Source organism: Brachyistius frenatus, unplaced genomic scaffold (assembly GCF_029030835.1).
Source record: "Brachyistius frenatus isolate BFR_SWC_R1_liver_20210118 unplaced genomic scaffold, ASM2903083v1 Contig_7, whole genome shotgun sequence".
In the NCBI taxonomy this organism is placed as follows: domain Eukaryota; kingdom Metazoa; phylum Chordata; class Actinopteri; family Embiotocidae; genus Brachyistius; species Brachyistius frenatus.
Window position 1 is genome coordinate 8,536,990 of NW_027210606.1, and position 22,497 is coordinate 8,559,486.

At 38.9% G+C, this 22,497-nt stretch overlaps 1 protein-coding gene across 3 annotated transcripts in view; it reads right to left on the reverse strand.

The window, feature by feature from the left end:
- Positions 1-10,240: 10,240 nt before the first annotated feature.
- Positions 10,241-22,497, reverse strand: part of sh3gl2a (SH3 domain containing GRB2 like 2a, endophilin A1) — a 40,169-nt gene continuing 27,912 nt past the window's right edge. Inside the window, exons 2-12 of one of the 3 annotated variants that reach the window (XM_069689337.1) lie at positions 21,546-21,614; positions 20,873-20,945; positions 18,884-19,027; positions 18,384-18,517; positions 18,118-18,276; positions 16,637-16,740; positions 16,326-16,441; positions 15,545-15,559; positions 14,835-14,846; positions 11,941-11,952; positions 10,241-11,807 (exon numbers count right to left, since the gene is read on the reverse strand). In XM_069689337.1, the coding sequence (XP_069545438.1) occupies positions 11,611-11,807; positions 11,941-11,952; positions 14,835-14,846; positions 15,545-15,559; positions 16,326-16,441; positions 16,637-16,740; positions 18,118-18,276; positions 18,384-18,517; positions 18,884-19,027; positions 20,873-20,945; positions 21,546-21,614 (1,035 nt within the window). In that variant the 3' untranslated portion in view covers positions 10,241-11,610. The remainder of the gene's footprint in view (positions 11,808-11,940; positions 11,953-14,834; positions 14,847-15,544; positions 15,560-16,325; positions 16,442-16,636; positions 16,741-18,117; positions 18,277-18,383; positions 18,518-18,883; positions 19,028-20,872; positions 20,946-21,545; positions 21,615-22,497) is intronic. The other 2 variants (XM_069689338.1, XM_069689339.1) reach the window with 2 other exon arrangements.

Here is a 22,497-nt window from a genome sequence, read left to right on the forward strand (position 1 = left end):
ACGTAATGTTAATAAAATCAGGAAAATCCTTCCTTAGCGTGATGCAGAAAAAACAATTCATGCGTTTGTTACTTCTATGCTAGATTATTGTAATTCCTTGCTGTTAGGATGTCCAAATTACTCATTAAAAACCTTGCGGCTGATCCAAAATGCAGCAGCAAGAGTACTGGTGGGATTTAGCAAGAGTGATCATATTTTTCTTGTTTTAGCTTCTCTTCACTGGCTTCCTGTTAAATCAAGAATATAATTTAAAACTCTCTTGCTGACTTATAAAGCTCTTCATGACCAGGCTCCATCTTATCTCAGAGATCTTATAGAACCAGATCATCCTGAAAGAGCACTTCGCTCTCAGAACGCTAGTCTGCTTGTGGTTCCCAGAGTTTCCAAAAGTAGAATGGGAGGCAGAGCCTTCAGTTTTCAGGCTCCTCTCCTGTGGAACCAGTTCCCAGTTTGTGTTCGAGAAGCAGAAACCCTCTCTAGCTTTAAAGATGCTGTAAAGTAAATTCCAAGATTTGCTTCTCAATACATTATATACGTGTGAAATGAGTTGCTGAAAGCGTGTGCAAAGCTTTTAAACTTTGTCGCACTGAAATGTGGAGTTAGACTGTTAAACAGTTTCTCACCTGTCTTCAGCTCAGGTTTTTTTAGGCGGGACTAAAACCCAACCTATCTACCTCACAACAACCTATCTACGTCAGATCACAGCTGGTTTATATAACCTTCTGCATGGCTCCTCTTCTCACACGGTGAAATGCTATAAAAGCCTGGAGCTCATTTGCACAAGAGGTCATCCCACTCGACTTCAGTTCTACTCCTGCCATAGTCAGATTGTTATTGTACATCAGCTGGCTGCTACAGGATGTCTCCCTCCACAAGTGCATCTTTCCTAAAAGCAAGAACCTCCAAAGCAGCGCTTCGCTATTTAAATTTCCTACTGATGAAGGAAGGAAAAAGAGGCAGATAACTTTTCCAGAGGTAACTCTGCTACATTTAGTCCGCGGGGCAAACCCCTAATGTGATTTTATTCAGTTCTATTGAGCTCGTAGCCGAGCAGAGTTCAGAAGAAAATGCTCCGATAACCGCAGATTTTTTTATGCCTGTCCATCTAGCTACGATAAGGAACTATAACATATGTAACTCTATATTTTACATGTCGGGGTGATGGTAAACATGGACCAGAGGATACCTTGTCCTCGTGATTAATGAGGGTTGTTGTTTTTGTACTCCGGTGTAACGTTACAATCATCGACCCTCTCGGTTACATGTACCGGTACCGGTCCGGATAAACGAGCCCGACTACATGTGCAGGAGGCTGCAGAGAACAGGTGGAGGTGGAGGAGGAGGTGGAGGGACATCAGTGAAAGAGAAAGACTGTCTGCTCGACCTGAGCAGGTCCAAAGTTTTAATTGACTGATATAATGAACGTGATGTAATGAATTGACATGTGATGTAATGAATGATGTAATGCAGCGTTGTGCATGTTGCAGTCGTTACAGAACTAAATCAACTCCTCCGCTCTTATTATCTCCACTATTGTAATGCAGGTGCGTTAGAAGTATTTGGAGAGCTCACTGTCTGCTGTCACTTTCCTCTCACTCTTTAACTCTCTGTAGACTCATATCTCATCATCACATCTCCTTAACTTCATGCTTTTTCTCTCCCATAGATTTTGCTTAGTGTCTGTTATCTCCATTCAGTTTCCTCGCTTGCGTAGTTTCTGTTCTTTCTTTTGCGGATGTCCCGGCCGTGGAGCTGCATGTCTCTGCTCTGTGATTGTCAGCCTCACCAACAGTTCATATCTTGTATCTCTATGCTGTCCTTTTCTATCTCTGCTCTCCCCTCACTCCAACCGGTCCAGGTAGATGGCTGCCCACCTCTAAACCTGGTTCTGTCAGAGGTTTCTTCCTGTTAAGAGGGAGTTTTTCCTTACCTCTGTTGGAGGTTTTTCTCCCTTAAAGAGGAGTTTTTCCCTTCTAGCTTATGTGGGAATTGTTGAATTGTTGGGTTTCTCTGTATAATGTAAAGTTCTGCTGTAAGGACTTTAATGTGTTAAGTGCCAGGAAATAAACTGTTGTGATTTGGCGCTATATAAATAAAATGTAATGTAATTGAATTAAAGGTGAAAGTATCTTTTAGGTCTGAAAAATGAGGCCAATGCGGAAGTGCCATAAAGTGCAATACCACTGAGGGCTGCTAGGGGCTCGCCCCAAAAAGGCTCTGGCTGCATAGACTCCCATTCAACTTCTCTCATGAAATACCAAGTCAATTAATATTTTCTACGAGTCATAATGGTGTCATTCACTGAATTCACTCCTTATTAGTTTTCTGGCGGTCCATCTGAAAATAATCGCATCAGTAATTAGAAGTTAGGCCTCAAAAAGCATAATTTTGGGGGCATGTCTATTTCATTGACAGGCCTGTGGTGCAGTCAGGTTTACACTATAGCTGGGCGGGGCACAGTGTCCTTTGGTTCCCAATCACATGGAGTCAAATTTACTGCTCGGTCCTCCCCAGCTCATCCAAATCTGGTTAATTCTGGCTTCATAATACCAAGAGGGAGATGGCCAAAATCCAAAATCGAAGCTTTAAACTGGCAGTTCACAAACCAAAGGGTGATGTCAGCATTGGTCAAAGCTTTGTGTCACGGCTTTGCCTTTGACTGAACTTTGGCCCTCAATGTGTCTCTGGTTCTGCTCCATCAGTTTTGATACTTGAACTGTACATCATGAGTCCGATAGTGTTACCAAAACGTAATGTTTTATCAGCAGAGGACTCGTAAGAAGCAATTTATAAACAAAAAATGCCCGGAATTTACTGGTTTCAGCTTCTTACACAGGAATCCATCAAGTAAATATTATCCATCACACATTCTTTGAACCCAAATTGACCAAATCTAAAATGTGAGGTGAATATATCAAATTATTATCAGCAAAACTTACTGAAACTTTCAAAAATACACATATGAGTTATGCAGTCAGTGTTATGTATCGTACTACTACATTATTATTACTGTTGGAGAAATGTGTATTAAACGTTTTAATGTTGCAGCAGAGGTGCCGCTCCTTTGTGTACACTTTTGGAAGGTTTAATCCTTAACAGCTCATTAAAATGTCTGAGATGATTTTATATTGTAACTGTAGATGTCAGATGATGTTGATGAAGTTCAATATTTGCTTATTAACAGTAGTAAAGTGGAAGTATGTAGTATAAACTTTAGTAAAGTTCTTCTACCTCTGTTTTAGAGTTGTTGCTTTTTTTAACCTTAATTTGTGAAATCAAAAAAATGTAACCAGCCAAAAGACACTTCTTTTTTAAAAAGATCCCTGCAGCACCTAAAGTGAACTGCCACTAGAGGATGCTTTACTTGCAGTTTGAAGAAAAACAGTGAATGAGACTCAGATAGATAGCTGGCACAGTTTCATAAACAACATTTAAGGAGACGCCCTGTATCCACAGTATCCACCTGTACACATATATGACAGTGCCAGTTACAGTACCTTTTGGTTTGCATAAGTGTTCGTGGAATCATCTCACAGGCACTATGTTAAACAAAGTGAAGGCTGTGTCTATATTTACTGTGATCAGCGGAGCGGCCACAGGGTGTGACATTGAGGGTGACATGGTCTGATGCTGCTCAAAAGACCTTGCTGTTTTAGTTCAAAGGACGTTCCTGCAGGATCCCCTATAGTGGATCAATGTGTTAATGTGTGTGATGTGTGTGCGCATGCAACAGTGTTGAGGGAGAGCAAGGGTTAAATTGTTTGTATGAAGAGAGGGTGTAGCCAGATTGACTGGTGGTGAGAAAAAATGGGTGGAGACCTAAATGTTTCACTGATGTACAGTAACTGTCATACAGTTCTAACCTGAGCGAACTTATCAAATTGTTGATGGATCTATAGCTTCCTTCTATCGCATGCCTCTACTACGATTCAAATTTTACCACACAGTAAAATTAGATATATCAAATTCTGAAATTTACAATGAATTTATTTTATCGGAACATCACAATGTATATTATATCATTGTCTTAATTGTGTCATTTTAAAATGAAGAAACTAATCTCTTTGACATTAGGGTATACAGCGTAGAGCTGATATATATAAAGCCAGTCAATATTCATAAGCTAAATGCCCAGAATTATCTGATTCCAGCCCCTCACTCTCCTCTTTGTCATTTAGGATAGTAAACTATTTGGGGTTTTAGATTGTTTTGATAACCCCAAAAAAAATTTGAGGAAACTATCTTAGGGTTTTAGGATAGACATTTTATACGGTTGACATTGTAGAGGTGACTGATGGAAAATGTATTTGAAGCTCCCTGGAGTACTAGAGGGATGAGGTGGTGGTGAGGGTGAGGAAGAGGTTGCACATCAGGAGGTCTGAAAGGAAGAATTAAAGAATTCCGAGGATATTTAAAGGACAGGGACGAGAAACTGACTGGCTTATAAACGCGGGCAGAAAGATCATTAGTTACGTACAGTGTACGACAAGATTATGAATGAGTGATTTGACAGCGGGAAACTGGAAGTGATGAAGAAAACAGAGCAGCAGGAAAAGCACGTTTACCCACAGAGGAATGAATACGTAATGGGAGGGAACAGAACTTCCTTCTTGAACTAATGCATAAGCTTGATTACAATGGATCAGAGGACCACCAGCAGCAGCATGATGATGTGAACTGTGTATTAGAAAAGCAATTGCAAATGACTTAATCTCATAAGTTTAAAATTTTTCTTGATTGTCTTTTAGACATATATAGAGTGTGTGCATGTCCAGTAAGTATAAAGTGTTCCCTAATACTCTGAATACAGCCAACATGGGATATGTACTGGGTGTGGGGAGACAAAAATTAATTGTTGTGATTTGAGGCAGACCAATTTGTCACCTTGCAGCACTGCTGACGTGCAGCATCGCTACAACATAATTATTACTTCTAATATAACATGTTAAGTATGATTCCTTGTATAATACGGCAGTATAGTATACATTTAGTATGATTTCTTATCGCTAGATTATTTGAATCATACCTTGTTGTGTTTTCAATCTCAAATTGGTCCATGCAGCCCCCTGTGCACCTACAGTAGATTACTAATATACACCAACAATATTTCATATAAAATGCAATTACAGAATGCACGATCAGGTCCTCCAACTTCCACCTCTGTTTGCCATCTATCCAAAGTGAATTGAGCTGCTACATAATAGATTGGTAACAGTCATCTCATCAGGCAAATTGATGTATAATTTCCATGCAACACTGCCCTCTACTGCCCGCCAGAAGACATGCAGGTACACTGATAGTGGCAAAAGGTTTCCAGCCCAGGTGGGATCCAGTATTCAAGTTGAATTTCAGAAAGGACTTTTTTGGAGCTGGGATGATGTAGCAGTTCATCAAAGTCTTGAATAATCAGCTGTGTGAAGGGTATTTGGTAACCTGCACAGCTGGATAGATGGTCTCTGAATCAAGCCTGTTACTGTGGCATAACGGTCCGCCTACACAAATGATTCTCGTTCATTTCTGGAGCCAGAGTGACGAGGGGCTGCTGCTAAGAGCTGGAATTCCCCACCTTTAGTTGGGCGAGGTCTCTGTGGAAGCAGTATAGCTGCACTTGTAGGAATGAGTTTTGGGCCTTATGATTATCCTCAGCTGTGAGTTTGTTCTGGACCGTCCCATGTGCAGAGTGATCAGTGGCAGCTATAAAGTCTCTTAAGGTGGTGAACTGAGTGGCATCTCTTGGTACAGATAATCCCCCCCCCCAGTAAGGTCACTGAAGGTTGGCTTTCTCAGTTCCTCACGGTGAGCTGAGGATGTTTGGAGTTGGTGGTGTTTTTGGCCACTAATCTGGGCTGTTGAGCAGAAAAGATGGGCCACAGTGGCTGTCAGCTGTTAGAGCAGAGAGTGGCATTCCCATATGATGTCATCTGCAGGGTTGGCAGCAGACCCCAACGCCAGGTGACCACCAACAGTGAGGTCCAGCAGAGCAGTTTGGCTACCTGAGCCCCTGTTAAAGTAGCACACAGCTCCAGACAGGGGATGCACTGCTGATTCCTGTGAAACACTTTTGATCGTCCTGTGAAGGATGCCACTTCAACCTCTCCACTGGGACTCTCAGTACTGATTCCCCACCAAGCTGCTGTGAGGCATCACAAAACACATGTACTTCACTTTGGCTGATGGATGAATCTAGCTCAGGGCTGACATAGCATCTTTGGAGGGTTATGCTTTACAGATGGGAAAGCTCAATCTCCTTCTCTTTCCAAGCAAGACGCAGGAGCTCTGGAAGTGCTGGATTACTCGAATCTCGTTTTTTTTTTTTATCCCACAGGTGCCGAACCAGGACTTTGGCTCTTGTAGTGTAGACTACTAAAACCAGAGGAGGTTATACTGACCTTAAAAACGGACTATTTTGTACCCCTTAGGTCCCTGCGGAGGAAGCAGAGGACTGTCTGGTGAATCTAACTTGGTGAAACATACCACGTATGTCACTGCTATCTGCCACAGAGTGTTTCCTAAAGCGCGGGAAGACAGAAAGTAAAGAGGGTCCCATAGTGATGGGTGACATTGACCTCTACTTGAGTGTTTTAATTCTAGCATTTAAGGACCTTGAGGTGATCTCATGCTAGGCTTTTCATTCGTTGAACAAAGTACAAATCCTCATTAGTCTTTTTAGTCCTTCGCAAACTCCAGATTGCACAAGGAAGAAAGGTCTGATCCAAGGTCCTACTGATTGGTCAAAAGTTCGCATGTGGTGAGGCAGACTGCAGGTGGAGAGTGAAAGCGAGAGAGTTAGGCAGTAGGTTGCCACCAAGTGGTGTCACCCATTGATTTGTTAACTATCAGGCCTTGAGTTTGGATTTTGGCCGTTTCCATCTTCCTACTTCAGAGCGGTTTGGCGCCAGGACGAGGTGGGGAGGAGCGATTGGTGTATCTGACTCGATTGGATTAGAAACCGGATGATATTAAGCCCCGCCCACCTATAGCGGAAACCTGACTGCACCAAAAGCCATGTCCACTTTTATATACAGTCTACGGTTGCCACTAGACGGGGCCTGTCTCATATCTTCATCCACTCTAAAATCACATGTTCCAGTGTTATATCTTCAGGGAGGTGGCTAATGCCATCCAGTTCATTACTAGCCCACAGTCGAAGCACATATCCAGCTGAAGACACAAAGGGCCTAAGCTCGTCCACGAGGCCTCTGAGGTTGTCAGCAGACTCCGGAGAATGTTATTAACATAGAAACATCATATTTTAATTGAAGACCAGACCTCATCTTCTTTCTGGCTAGCTTCTCTTGCAGGACACTACTCTGCAGTGCTTACATCATCTCTAATGGATGGTAATTAATGATATGTGCCAACATTTCCTGCTATGGACATAGGCAAAACATATGATATAGAAATTTGACAATTTTATATTATTACAGCTGTCTAGAAATATTAAGAAAACATTCACAGTGTAATTCAGAACAATACATCAGCTCTGCAGTAAAGCCTTAAAAAAAAATGACAGACTACATTTAACAAAGTTTAAACATGAGCTTGGCTGTTCCTCTTATGTCTGTTGCCGTTCTGTAGGTCCTCCAGTGTAGACAGACAAAGGCCTGGCGAACAGGAGACAACATGTTGCTTTAAGGTGAGTATGAATGTTTATCAAGAGTATAAGTTTCTGCTTTGCAACAGAATGGCCAGCTGTGTAGGCGCACACTCCCTGTCACCCAATATAATAGGATAGAGTAAGAACCCCCTTGACCTTGCACAGTGCCCATTGGGAGAGAATATGAGTGAATGCATTCAACCTTATAATGACAGGGCAATACATGTAAAATGTACCAAATTTTGAACTGTCTTAACTTCAGAGTAATATTCTTCTGTAAACTGGATGTTTGCCGAAGTTTCAAAACCCTTACTCAGTCCACTGTGGTCAAATTTAACTCTGGTCAGGCATTCAGGACTGTGGTGCCAGACTAGTTTTATATTTTTCCTCACTGTGCTACTTCTCTTCCAAACCATGAAAATTCCCATTCATTGATAATGGTCGTATATGTCCCTGATGTCTCGAGCTAAAGTCAAATCTGAGCAAATAACATTTATTTATGTGTGTATGTATATATATACACACACACACACATATATATATACATATATATATGAATTTGGATTTGGTTTTTCATTTTTAATTCTGAGGTTTTGAGAGAAAAACTGATTGTACAACCCCGTTTCCAAAAATGTTAAAGTTGCAATTCAACAATGCAAATGTTACTCAAGTAAAAGTATATGAATATGATTAGCAAAGTATATTTAAAGTACCAAAAGTAATTATGTAGCACAATGGCCCCTCTTAGATTTATATTTGTATAATATTAGAGACTGTTTTAGTGGCATTTTGAAGTTGCAGTTGGTGTCAGTGGAGCTGTTTTTAATTATTTTATGTGTGGCATTGCATCATATTTAATATATGTTGTGCTTGTAAAACCTTTTTCTACACAGTAACTTTAACAGCTGAATAAATGTAATGGAGTAGAAATTACAACATGTCCCTTTGGATTACAGCAGAAAACACTATAGAGCTTGCAATAAATTTTGCAGTACTTGCACTAAAGTAGAACTTGAGGAAATATAGTTGCTTTCCACTACTACGCCAGCTGATTTATAGTATTTACAACAGCTCTGATATAATTCTTTGTTTGTTAAGGCTGTAAAAGATTGCATTGTTTATCCCAGTTTACACATGCATACAGTGTGTTTAATATAATTTTGGAGCCTTAAAGATGCTTTAAGATGCAGTCATGACTCTGATAGTGTTGCACTAGCAGGATTATTAAGACATTTCAGTTTTGTTGGAGATACACAAAATAATTTCCCACCTGACCTATTTTTTCCTGTTTGGATTCTTACAAGACGACATGAAAGAATCCACCAGGAAAATGAATAATGCATCGTTCTTCTATTTGCTGAGCCAAGACCCTGCTGTGTTTGCTCCATGTAATGAAAATATGGCTTGAGAAGTATGGTGAAGTAAAATTGCTATTTAGTATGATATGAAATGATTTCGTCTTGAGCTCAGGTTTGAATCACGATTGTAAAAATGTTTCAATTCTAATAACAACTTTCTACCTGAAAATGCAAAGATGTGTGTATAAATGGAAATTCGTCAGGGCAATAACCATTTCTTGGTATTTATTTGAATAAATTACATTGACTTATCACATTTTTTTCTTTACATTAAGCATACAGTTTTAGAATATCCAGTGCAAGAATAAAATAAAACAAAAACAGAAAACAAAACAAAACAATCCAAAGACAATCATGTGCAGCACAGAGAATCCCTCTTGTCGTTATTTTTGGGTAATATACGGTATATATACATCTATACTGTATGTGTATACTTTTGTCACAGTTACAAAAATAAGATACGTTACTGTAGATGCGTGACTATACACACAAGGTGAAAACAAAACACAAAAAGCTGTACAGTCCTCATTGAGGGCAAAGATACACACGATTGTTAAAAAAAGTGAAGAGAAAAAGAAGGAAGGAATTGTTCCGCCCTTAAAAAATAAATAAATACATGACCTCTTTGAACTGTATCGCTATTCTTCCCCAGCCAACTAAGTATACTGTCTGTTAAAGTTGTGCTTCCCTTTGAAAAAAAACAAAACAAAACACATAATATGGGTTATCAGTTGATTTAGCATCACTTATTGTAAATCTTCTGTATGTAATGAATTGGTCCTTTTATCAGAGACGCCCATGTTTGTTTTAATGTTGAACACTGTCAGAGACAGTATATATTAAATACCTCAGCATTAGAGGTACTCTATAGCCCTGTCCCTATGCAAACCCAAATACCCCCCTCCCCCCACACACAACATTACTTCAAGATGGGTGAAATAATAGTATTGCTGCTGTGCAGACTATTTTGCAGAAAGGTTAATACATCGTCGACATTGCAGAGAATAAAACCTTGGGGGGTAACGTGTGCACTGTGGCACCTGCTCACCTGACTAAAACATGTAACTGGGTTGGATTGTGTTCAACATCATCAGTGAAAAATGGGAAAACAATGTCACACAATACTGCATACAAGCATATGCTAGGACAGGGAAATTTAAACATCATGGAAAACAGTTTTTTTTTCTGAGGTGTAATATGACATGGAATGGGGTGGGGGATGGGGGGGGAACAGTGGCTTTTTGTCTGTATTATCATGAAAAAAGGTTTTTTTTTTTTTTTTTTTTTTTTTTTTTTTTTTTTTTTTAGTAAAAGTTGCATCATTTCAGTGAATAAAAAATTCACACCGAGAAAAAACAAATTATTTCTCATTCCACTCAGCCGTTTGTGCACTCCTTTGTCCTCCTTATAAAGTATTCACATCTAGTATCGTCTTAGGCAATGGCTTATACAGCTAAACGACAGAATACTAATTGGACTAGTAGGAATGCAGCAAAACAAGCTACACCTTCAGCTGCAGCAAAAACTGGTGCCCCAATGACCGATTAAGTCCTATAAGTTATTATATCACAATACATCAACCATTTTTCACGTTGCTGATAAAATACATGTCAGAGGACTGAAACTTATGCACCATAGTTTTCTTACATCACTTCAAACAGTTTAAACTTCACAACTTGTGTTTTTGCAAATCATGTCATCACTTCACTAATCACTGGCTCAGATATGTAATGTCACATACTTAAGAATACAGTTTCGCCCCCTCCTCAGAGAATATCAAAGCACTAGAAATTGCAAGATTCACCCTGTAGCATCAAACAGATCCGCTGACACCTTCTGTTGGAGTTAATACAGGTTTTCGCAGATAACTTTGGTATCTAAGATATATATGACCAATCACGCCCACATGTTGATATGTAAAAAATTAAAATGCTTTGGGTAATCTTGGTTGTCTGCTTAATGAATATGTCTACAACTTCTGTCAAAAGTCTGTATAGATAAAATGGGAGGACATCCATTGGACAGACTTTTTAGGGCATCACAGGGACATGGTTTCTTCAGAAACTGCCCGAGCATGTCAAGACGACTACCGATAAAATGCGGAATATTTAAAACAAAACTACTCTGTTCAACATATTTCCTATAAGATAAAACGTTTAAAACACTTGAAACCATGCTTGACCTACAGTCTCTAACAACATGAAGCACGTGGACCTTTTTTTTTTGTAGTATGTGAGAGAAAAGTTTCTATCTACTGTTGAGGTTTCCACAAAATACAGTGAATGAGAAGTGTTATTTTGCTAAGCTGCTCTGATAAACTCATGACGGACTGACAGCCAACTTAAACTGAGACAAAAGCTGGGACAGAAATGGATAAATAACTATGGAAGCCTGAAGGTACCTCCGGGGTTTAGGGGAAGCAACAATATCAATGCTCATTTATTCTCATTTTCTTTTGAAAGGTTTTACGCTCATTTGATGCATACTTGCTTTAATTCATCAATCTTGCTCACGTCTTCGTTGGTTATAGTGTTGTTGCTGCTTTAACTCCTTTGAAGCGGAGCAGAGGTGGTTAGTAGGAATGTTTAGGGAAAAGGTTACTGAAAATACTGGGGGGAGGAACCGGGGGCCAGGATCTGTTGCAGTCGTCACGTCCTAGTGGGGCAACGGCACCAGGATATCCACGTAGTTGATGGGAAAAAAGCCTGAGTTGCCGTGCAGCATTCCCTCGTACCAGTTGTCATCGATCTTATTGGTAAGGGTGATGATATCGCTCTCCTTGAAGCCCAGCTCACCTTCATTCTCAGGGTCAAAATCGTACAGTGCACGACAGCAAGGCTGGTCCATGGGGGCTGCAGATAACGAAGAGAGAGTTGGAGAGATAAGGAAAGAAAGGCAGAGTTAGGAGATGCAATAAGAGGAGATAAGATGCTGCACATAGATTCAATACATAGTGATCACAAGAAAAGCTTGTGAAAGGCTCACCTGGAGACCTGGCTGAAAGAGGGGAAAAGAGGAGGAGACAAAGCAAAAGAGACACAAAACATGCCTATCAGTGATTGCAAATTAGAATTAAGCAAAGTGTTTAAAGGAGCAGTTTAATATTTTGGGTAATGTTCTCGTGTATTCTCTTTCAGGTTGAGAGTTAGATGAGAGGATCAACTCCGCTCTCATATCCTTTGGGTTGTTTGTTGGAAGTTCGTTTTTTAATGTGAAATTGGCTCATTGTTGTGACGGAGCGTTAGGCCTCAATAACAAAAAAAACAACAATGAGAGCAAAATTAGTTTTGTTTTTTTCTTCTCGAGAACAAAGTCGAACTTTCAGGATTAGTTCCAGGCATACCAAAAATTCTGATCAGAGAAGGTTTGTTTTCTTTGCATTTTGAAAATATAGTCAAAATGTTGACAAAAATGTCAACATCTCAAGAAAACAGTGAAAATACTGCTTTGATAATCAAGTCAAAATTTCAAGAATAAAGTCGACTTCTCTGGTCCATCAAATCAAATTAGGAGAGCGATCAACCTTAAAGTCCCAACCTTTACTTATTACTGCTCCGTTCCTTTGCCGAAAAAGTTTCACGAAAACACTTTTATTCCCCAAATTTCTACTGTAATTTGGAAATATTTCATTTATTTTTTACATTTCAACTTTAGTCTTAACATTTTAATTTCTTCTTGAAATGTTGTTTCCCCTTAATTCTTGACATTTCAATCTTGGATTTCAACTTCATAAAATTATATTTCAACATTTTGTCAACATTTTTACTTTATTCTTGAGATGGTATTTTAACTGTTTTCTCAAAATTTCCACTTTATTCTCAACATCTCAACTGTATTCTCAACATTTTTACCTTATTGTTGATGTGGTATTTCACCTTTATCCTTGTCATTTTAACTTCATTTTTTGATTATTCACTGAATTGCGACTTTATTCACAAGATTTCCATTTTGTGTTCTCAACATTTCGACTTTGTTCTTAAAATGGTATTTCACTATTATTCTTGACATTTTGACTTCATTCTTGATGTTTCCACTCTATTCTCAACATTTCCACTTAATTGGCAAAATGCTATTTCAACTTTTATTTTCAACAGTATCACTTTATATATTTATTTTGACTTTTTGTTTCCCACATTCGCACTTAATTCCACTTTAAGTGGTATTGCAACATTTCGACTTCATTCCCGAAATAAAATGAATAATAAATGAACTTTTTTCTCTGCATTTAAATGTAATCATCAACATTACAACATCCTTCTCAAAATGGTATTTCAACTTTATTCTCAATGTTTTGACTTTTTATTTTCAACGTTCGCACTTGATTCTCAACATTTCCACTTTATTCTCAGTGGTATTTCAACAATTTCATTTCATTCCCAAAATGGTATGTCACCTATATTATCCACATTTTCTCTTCAATCTTGTCTTTCCATTTCTACAAATGTATTTTAACTTTTAAATTCAAGTATTACATCAGTAAGAGTACAAACATGTACGAGTAATAAATGTTAGTATACTGTGGGAAGTATGATATTTGTATAGGCAACACAAATGTGAGATTTATGCTTATGGAAAGTGGCTGCAAACAGTTAGTTTTTTTGGTATTACAAAAGAAATGTCTCAATGATGAAAACTGGTTGTTATGGCCAATGAACAACTGGTTAACTGGCCCACCTGCGTTAAAGAGCAGTGTACGTTTCCCTGGAATTTTATAAAAGGCCTTTCAGACTTGAACGGGGCTAAAGCAAACCGCTAACCTGGCCCTGTCCAAAGCTATCCACTAGCCTGGCCAGGTTAATGAGGCGCAAAGCTGTGACGTGTACGGAGCACAGAGAAACTGTAACCTTTGAGTAAATACTTCAAGTTTTGTCGCTTTGATCAAAATCAGCTCCTGAGTTACACATGCTTTTGGGTCTGGGATGTTTTATACATCTGAAACTTGAATGGAGAGTGCAAAATTTGGGACACATTTTTGGGGAACTCAAAGAAGTAGCAGGGAGCCATATCCAGTGAGTAGGGGTGGTGAGGAGCGATGATTGTTTTATTGTGGGCAAGAAACTTGTGCGTTTTCAATGCGCTGTGAGTGGGCGCATTGTCATGTTGAATAACCCAAATGCCATCGCACCACAGTTCAGGTCATTTGCATCAAATGTTTTCCCTCAGACGCATCAAAACGTCACATCAGAACTCTATGTTGACAGATTGACCCTGCGGGATAAATTCATGGTGCATCACCCAGTGAATGCCCAAAAAAAATCCACCTTGTTGCCCACCTGACCTGATGCGCCTTTTTCAGTAATGTTCCCCCTTAGCAAACGCAAATGTCACTCAAAACACCTTTCCTGGCAGATTGCTTTGTTGTTATAGGTTTCCTGAAGCATTTAAAGGGTCTCCGTTGCCAATTTCTAGAGTTAAACACAAAATTTGATTTGCGCCCACTGGGCATGCCCACGGAGAAATCCTGAACCACAGTGCACATGAACAAGCACTTACAAGAACATGTGAAAGTCGGGTGCTGATTTTGATCAAGCAATTACATTTTTATCACTTACTAATTAGGTTTATAGCTTCCTCCTGCCCCGCGCATGTCATGGTGCTGCACATTGTTCTCGCGCAACGGGGGCAGTTTCAGAACTTACTAATCAACCCTCTCATCTTATGTAAATAAGAACATTTCCCAAAATGTTAAGCTACTCCTTTAACATTAAAAGAAAGATAAGTAAATGAGAAAAAAAAAAACAGGGGTTAGACAGAAACAGGACTGCGAACAAAAAATGCAGACAAAAAATACACTTATTTAACAGTCCATTTAAAGAAGAATATAAAAAATAAGAGTGACAGAGAGAATTTGCATCTCGCTCCAGGTCACTCTTGCTCACCTGGAGATCTTGCTGCAAAGGGGAAAGGAGAAAACAATGATGAAACAAGAATTTTAACAATCAAATTTTTAGTTGGGGAAATCATGAACTGATGGACAAACACAGTAGGTGTTAGCAATGATGAGGTCAGCAAACAACATAACAAGAGGTAACGCAAGTTAGACAACAAATTTGAGGTGAAGAGGCACACAGACCAAGGAACAGGAGGATAAGACAGATCAGAGAACAGACAAGAAAACAAAGCAGAAATAGCAAATGCTCGTCCACTCATAAGCTTTTTGTCATTGTCGATTGGGCATTGTTTGAAAGAGAGCAGGTGACACTTGATTTTCTGCTGTTTTTTTGTTTGGATCATTTAAGAGAAACAATTTTCTTACAATGAAAAAGAAGTGGATTAAAAAAAACAACCATGAAAGATGATGAAGAGATATTGTTGTATCTCTCCGGGATTCACTTTTGTCTCACCTGGAGACCTTGCTGCAAAAGGGGAAGAGAGGGTGGTGGGGGGTGGGGTGTGTGTGTGGGGTGTGTGTGTGGGGTGTGTGTGTGGGGTGTGTGGGGTGGGGTGGGGGTGGTGGTGGTGGTGGGGTGGGGGATTAGTTCTGAGTTTTCAGTGTAAATGAGAAGATGGTTTTGGAGAAATGAGATGATGAGCTCACAGACATAGAAACAAATTGACAGAAATGAAGCACAAGTTTGACTTGGCTCACCTGGAGACCTCGCCCCTAAAAGAATAAACAAAAATCATAGGGGGAAAGACAAGAGTACAGAGTTGTATTTATTTGTTCTGGACTGATGGATATTCTGTTCAGGTAAGAACTGTTCATAAATGATGGGAAAAGAGCTTGGAGAAAGAAAGTTTAAATTAACAAACACAATAAACGCACTGTAAATTCTCAAATACATTTTATTTATTTTATTTGAAATAAGGTGCTCTATTCTCCTCTTTTACATTTCTCTTCTGCTGTTTGAAAAACACTTGAAATTGTTTTTTTTTTTAATGTGGATGAATGCATGTTATAAATTTGATGTAGGAGGGGGCTTTATTTTTTTATTTATTTATTTATTTTTTTTTACCCCAAAAGGCTTTTTATTATGAAGCATTTGCAGGAAGCATTGCAATTTAGTTGCTTTATATTAGGAAATTAAAGTCAGTGTGTTGTACTGATTTAGTATGTGCTGTGTATGACCTTTATTTGTCAGTAAATACTCACCAGCATCAGTATTGGTTTCTATTTGAGAATTTACAGTCAAAATTAAAACCAGAAAAGGTTAAACATGAGAAATAAAATAAAATAATAGAAACGAGCCCAGAAACTATCCTTTAAATACTATACTATAAAATACAAAAAAAAAAAAAAAAAAAAATTCAAATTTTCTGTCTCCACATTAACTGAAACTTGTGAGATTCGTCAGTGCATATACAATAAAGTATGAGGTATAGTTTCTGGACGTGTTTCTGAACAGTGAGGTTTGTATTCTGGGTCTCACCTGGGGAGCGAGCACTGTGGATGCCTCCATTGTGGTTCTCACTAATGGAAAGGTCCATGGACGTCCGCGGTTTAGGAAGGTACTCTTTTCTTGGTTTGACAGCAGTATCTCTTATTCTACAAAAAAGAAGACAAAGATTCCCTCAGAGCACAAATAACAAAGATTAAGATTGAACACATTCGATTCCTTTGGCTGTGTTTCGTCAATAGATCCTGTTTCAGTGAATCCTGTGACAGTCCGTATGTTATTGGAAGTACATCTAGCGACTAAAACATAAAGGCCCAGTGGGAGAGTTAAGTGTCAAGACTGACCGTTCATCGATCTTGCTGGAGAGCTGTGTGAGGATCTCAGCAGCTCGGCTGTGATACTCCACCTGAGCATGAACCAATGAAGCCAGCTGGCTCACCTGTTCAATCTGTTGACAAGCACAGAAGAAACACAGGAACTACTACACATCGACATATTTAGCTGATGATTTGCAATGTATTCAAACTTGGGGTGTTTTTGTCATTAATCTCTGAATTATTTTTCTCAATCATTTAGTCTATGAAATTCAAAAAACAGTAAAAAAAAAAACAACAACAATATTTTGAAAGCCCAATGTGACTGCTTTACTAAGCGTTCTTGATCAGTCAACAATTTATACATTTTTTCATGTGCGTGTCTTGTTTTTATTCAAACTGTAGCGCCGGGTTTGGGTCATGCAATATTTGTATCTCATAAGAGGGTCATTGTGTCAGATTAGCCCAATGTGGAGTCAGGAATTTTTTGTTGAGAATTTGCCAAGACACGACAGTATGCATGTTGGCCCCTGAACAATCACAGCTTCACGACCAGCTTTATGACGTCACTGGAAAGTTGGCACTAACTAACAGAGCTGTGAATGAATGAATGATACTTGCTGTGTTGTGCAAAGAAAAGCCTAAAAAAGAAAGTAAGGACGACTGTGAACTCGTCCGTTGGTTACACAAAGAAAAAAGAGTGGGTTGTCTGTCCTTTAGCCCAGGGGTCCCCAACCACCGGGCCGTGGACCAGTACTGGGCCGTGGAGGATTTGGTACCGGGTCGCACAGAAAGAATAATTTTTTTAAATTTATTTATTTTAATTTGATTTACATTAGCCTGCATGGTATTTTATTTTGAAAAATTACCACTTCTGCCCATGCCTCTTTCTCGCAGTTGTCTCAGTTTTTTTTCTAGCAAAAATGAGCAAAAAACAAACGAGTTTCCTTGAAAAGGAGGAAAGACCGAATGATGAGACAACAACAAAAAAAAAAACAAGACCACCAACAAAAAGAAAGCTGCATTTAAAAGAAAATACCAAGAGTCCTACTTAAATTACAGGTTCATCGCAAGAGGTGATTCACATTCTCCAAGCCCGCTCTGTATAATATGTGGCGACCGGTTATCTAACTGTGTTTTGTTTTTGTTGCATTTGGGTGATGTTGCACAATGAATTAAAGTTTTATTTAACTGGAACCACCATGTCAAAAGTCAATTCATTGTGGAAGCAAATAGAAATTTCTGGCACAACTTCACCTCTTGTCAAGGTGCACGGAGAGGGAAAAATAATCTACAGGTCAGAGGTTTTCAGGCTTGACCTCTGAAGAGTCAATTAATTGCCGGGGGTTGCCGGAACTTTTGGGAAAAAGATGCAGTCTCTGGATACACACAGAGTGGAAGGTTTGAGACGACAATAGAAAGCTAGAATATTAAGGAGGTAAAAATCCACACCGAGATAGAGCTGCGAAGCAGGGAGAGAAAAGTGAGATTGGGAGACTTGTAATTCTTACATCACTCTCCAACAGGTTGAACATGCTCTGCTCAGCAATCTCCTTGGAGTCGTCGAATTTCTCAAGTGCTTGTTTGATCTCGTCGTCTGTCACTTTGCCCTGACGTTTCTTCTTATAATCAAAGTCCAGACGGCGACCCTCCATTTTCTTCAAGTGATGCTACAAAAGACAACCAAAAAGTAAACATCAACCCTCGCCCTAAAGAAGATGACTATGATTAGGTTTTTTTTTCCACATGGTTGTGCATCAAAGTTGTGCATTCGTACCTGAATCTCCTTCAGATCTTTTTCATGAAGGTTCTGCATTGGATCGATGAAGTTCTGCTTCACCTCCATGTCCAGAGCGTCCTTAACCTCTCCAAGCTCACGCATGGCCTCCCCAGCATCAATCAGAGCAGTGCCTTATAAACATAAAGACACATGAAGAAAACTACAAAACACATGGATAACACACTTGCCAGTGTATGGTGTGGATTTTTTTTTAATACATTTCTGATATTTGATAAGTGTCTTCGACATCAATTTACAATCCACATCAGATTTTGAAGACAGGTACGTCTCTTTATTAACATTTTAACACCTTCACTTGTGATTTAAACAACGAGGCAAATTGCACGGATCTTATCTGAAAAACAGGCTCATACATTTTTGATGAAACTGTTACTGGTTCCTTGGGGGAATAAAATTATGCCAATTTGTTCTTGTGAAGCCTGTAAAAAAGTGTTTGTCAGACTTTCTGTGAGAAGCTTTAATGTGCTGCTGCTCACCAAAGTTAGACTCCTCTCCGAGCTCTCTGCCAAACCTCGTCATGGACTCTCCCAGGATGGCCTCGGTCTGTGTGTAGCCCGGTCCCTTCTCCTGGCCCCGCATGCGTGACATAGAGTTCATCATGCTCATCTTAGCTCTGGTGGCTGTGAAGACAGAGCAATAATTAAACAGCTCCAGGCTAAATGTTTGACTATGTTTTAAATGTTCTAGTTAAAGAACACTGAAGGCACCAGAGTAAAATCTAATCAACATGCAGTTGATGTAATTTGATGTTTACAATTAATTTAGGGAATATTTATTTTTGATGTTTATAGTGATTTTCATTGTTTCTTTGCAGACATACAAAAGAGATGACCACTAATTATATAACTTATCAGGCAAAATTCTGCATTGAATCAAACCTTTAAAAGACCAATAAGCATCCAAGATGAGATGTCATGAGTGTGAGATTAACATCACACAGAGGGAACACAAAAGTCAGCATGCATCACCAGAATAAAAAAGAAAATGGCAAAACAAGCCTCAATTTATAGGACAAGAAAAGTATGTAAATTACAATAAACTTAAAGAGATAATAACACAATATGTTTATTATTGGAATATCTTCTGATATCATGTGCTCAAAATATGGAAAATATATGTTAAATCACAAAATAATCAAACTGATCTTCGCAGCAGTGACTGTTGGATGGTGGATTGTTGGTTTTCAGTGTTATATTTCTAACGAAACAACTTGTTTTACTTTCAGAATTTGATCCATTTAGTCTGACAACATTCGGACAGAGTTGAAGAGTCACACAACTGAAATATTGAGTCCCCGTTTAAGTTAGCTTAGGGCTAAGCTCGAAGTTAGCCAGCTAGGGCAGCAGAAGTCTTTGATGGCATGCTTCATCTGACGGTGTGGGACTGTCTCGCCAGAAACATTCAAGACAAATGTGTTCACACAGTGCTGATAAATCTATCACCACCAGATAAATCTCTCTGTATTTCCCAGTAAATCTGGTAACAGACATTCGTTTATAAATAAGAGTCCCACGGTATAAGTGACTCATTAGGTCAGGATGATAGTTCAGATTTTAATAAATTCTCCGACTCTTGAAATGTAACAACCATGTGCTGCACCAAACTACAGACAGAGGACGTGACAATGAAGCTAACTGATGCCTACAAAGCAGAGGAGGCCTGTGAATATTGATTCCTGTTGTTCTGGGTTTTGTACCCTCATGGTTGAAATGCACTTATTGTAAGTCGCTTTGGATAAAAGCGTCAGCTAAATGAAATGTAATGTAATGAATAAATATCAAAGTGCTCCCAGCTGACAATTTACGTGGTCTGATATGCCATTAAAAGGCATTTAAAGGGAACTGCAGAAGTCTTGACAAGAACTGGAGGAGCAAGAAAACATTCAGGTAATGCACAACTGCTGGGCAGAAAGGCAAAGCCTGAAATGCGGTATGACTGCAGGGAGCAGCAGGAAGATTTAGATGACACAGGAGTGTTAATGCAGCACTGATGCACAAACAGCATCTACATGAAAGAGTCCTCAGAAGGAAACCTTACCTCCAGCTTCATCAAAAGATTCAATCACTGTTCAAAACTAAGCTCTTTGGCCACAATCACCAAAGGTATGTTTGGAGAAAAAGCAGCAGCATTCGTGAGACCTTGCCAACAGGACAATGATCAAAAGCAGACCTCAAACTTCACAATGAAATGCTTCAAGAAACCCTGAAGCTTTTGGAGTGGCCCTCACCGTCCCCTGACTTCACATCAGTGAAAATCTGTGGGTTGATCTTAAAGATAATGCACATGCAAGATGGCCTCAGAGCTGAAAGTGATGAACGACTGAAAATTCCTAAATCAAGATTGTTAGCTGTGAAATCTGCCAGACAGGGAATTACTGACTTAGTGGGGTTCCCAAACTTTGAACTCTGAGTGAATATGTATATACGAGACATACTGTATAGTGAGTCAGAGATGGTTTATGTTACCTGGGTTTGGCTGCAGATACTCAGTAGTCTTGGTCATGATGTCCAGAACTGCTCGAGCGGTGGTGTCCACCTTCTGTAAATGTTAAACATGTGGAAGAGAACAGACACAGAAGGCACAGGAATACCCAGTAAGAAACAATCCACACGAACAAAAATAGACAATGAATAATCACAGGTTATGGCTCTTTAAAACTTCCATCTAGCAGAGAAAAAAAAAAAGCGATAAAAAAGTGTTGCTTTTTCTCAGCAGAACGGTGATGAGAGTGAGAATGAGACTGTGGCCAGAATCACTTTGTGTTCTTGTTTCAGAACAGCTTGGCTGCTCTCAGCCTCACTGGAACTGCTAAACCCATATGATCACACTTACATACAAAAGTAATCACACACAAAAACACATGTATTTATCTATGCTCACGTACTGAAAACATAGAAAGTTATCCCGGGTATGGATGTTTGCAGCGCACAGACATACACCAAAAATACATTGAAATAAATACTGTTTTACAAGAAAACGTAAAGAGGAGGAAGAATATCTTGAGAACAAATCACTTAACAATTTTTTCAAAAAGATATTCAGATTGGGAGGAATTGATTAGCAAAGCAACATTTTCATAATCAAGTCATATAGTAATATTTTGAATTAGTTGTCAATTATCAAGGTAATAAAACGTGCCTTTTCCATTTCAGTGAAGTCCTCATCAAGCTTTGTTCCCTCTGCTCCTCCAACCTTCTCACTCACTTTCTGCAAAACAAACAGAGAAACATTTCATCAGCTCGAAAAATAATGAAAATACGAAATGCTGCAAATGTTAGAGGTCAAAGTCATTTCAGAAAATCTCAATACTGAAATGAAACATTCATTGTGAAAGACCTTTGCAACAAATCAATGATCTGCCAGAGGAACAGCTTACTCAAAAAAACCTACTCATTTCAAGTGTTGCACATTAAAACTCTACAGACACAACATAGAAAAGATTTCTCCTGTAAATATGGCTCCTTTTTCAAATTGTGTTTTAGGGTAAAATGGAGACATTTATATCATAATACTATGAAATTGTTCACGAAAATGAATTATACAGATACTGTTCTTCACTGTTCTCTTTAACAGGGTGGTGCTCCGGTTCTTGTTTTGATAAGGTTCATTTTTAAACTCAAATTTCACAAACATTTATCCTGTAAAGTGAACCTGTCAGTGTAACAAAACCACAGAGTGTGTGTGTGTGTGTGTGTGTGTGTGTGTGTGTGTGTGTGTGTGTGTGTGTGTGTGTGTGTGTGTGTGTGTGTGTGTGTGTGTGTGTGTTAGCAATTTTCATCTTTGTGATCTTCAATGGAATAAACCTGCAAATAATGTGTTAATAATGGTTACAAAACTTTGGTAATATAAGTCAATCTTTTTAGCTTTAGACCGTTTAGAATGAAGCAACGTCTCCTTCTGACCATCAGTCTGTCACTTTGTGTCTTTAAAAAAACACTGCTTTCTTCTCAGACTGTTTCATTTCAATTTAAGAGGACAAAAAAAGTTTAAAAAAAAAGTGCTTTGCAAAACAAAAAAAGAAACAAATGAGCTTAAAGTGAGAAAAAAACCATTTTGTGTAGCAGATATGTTTTTTTTTTTTATCATGTTA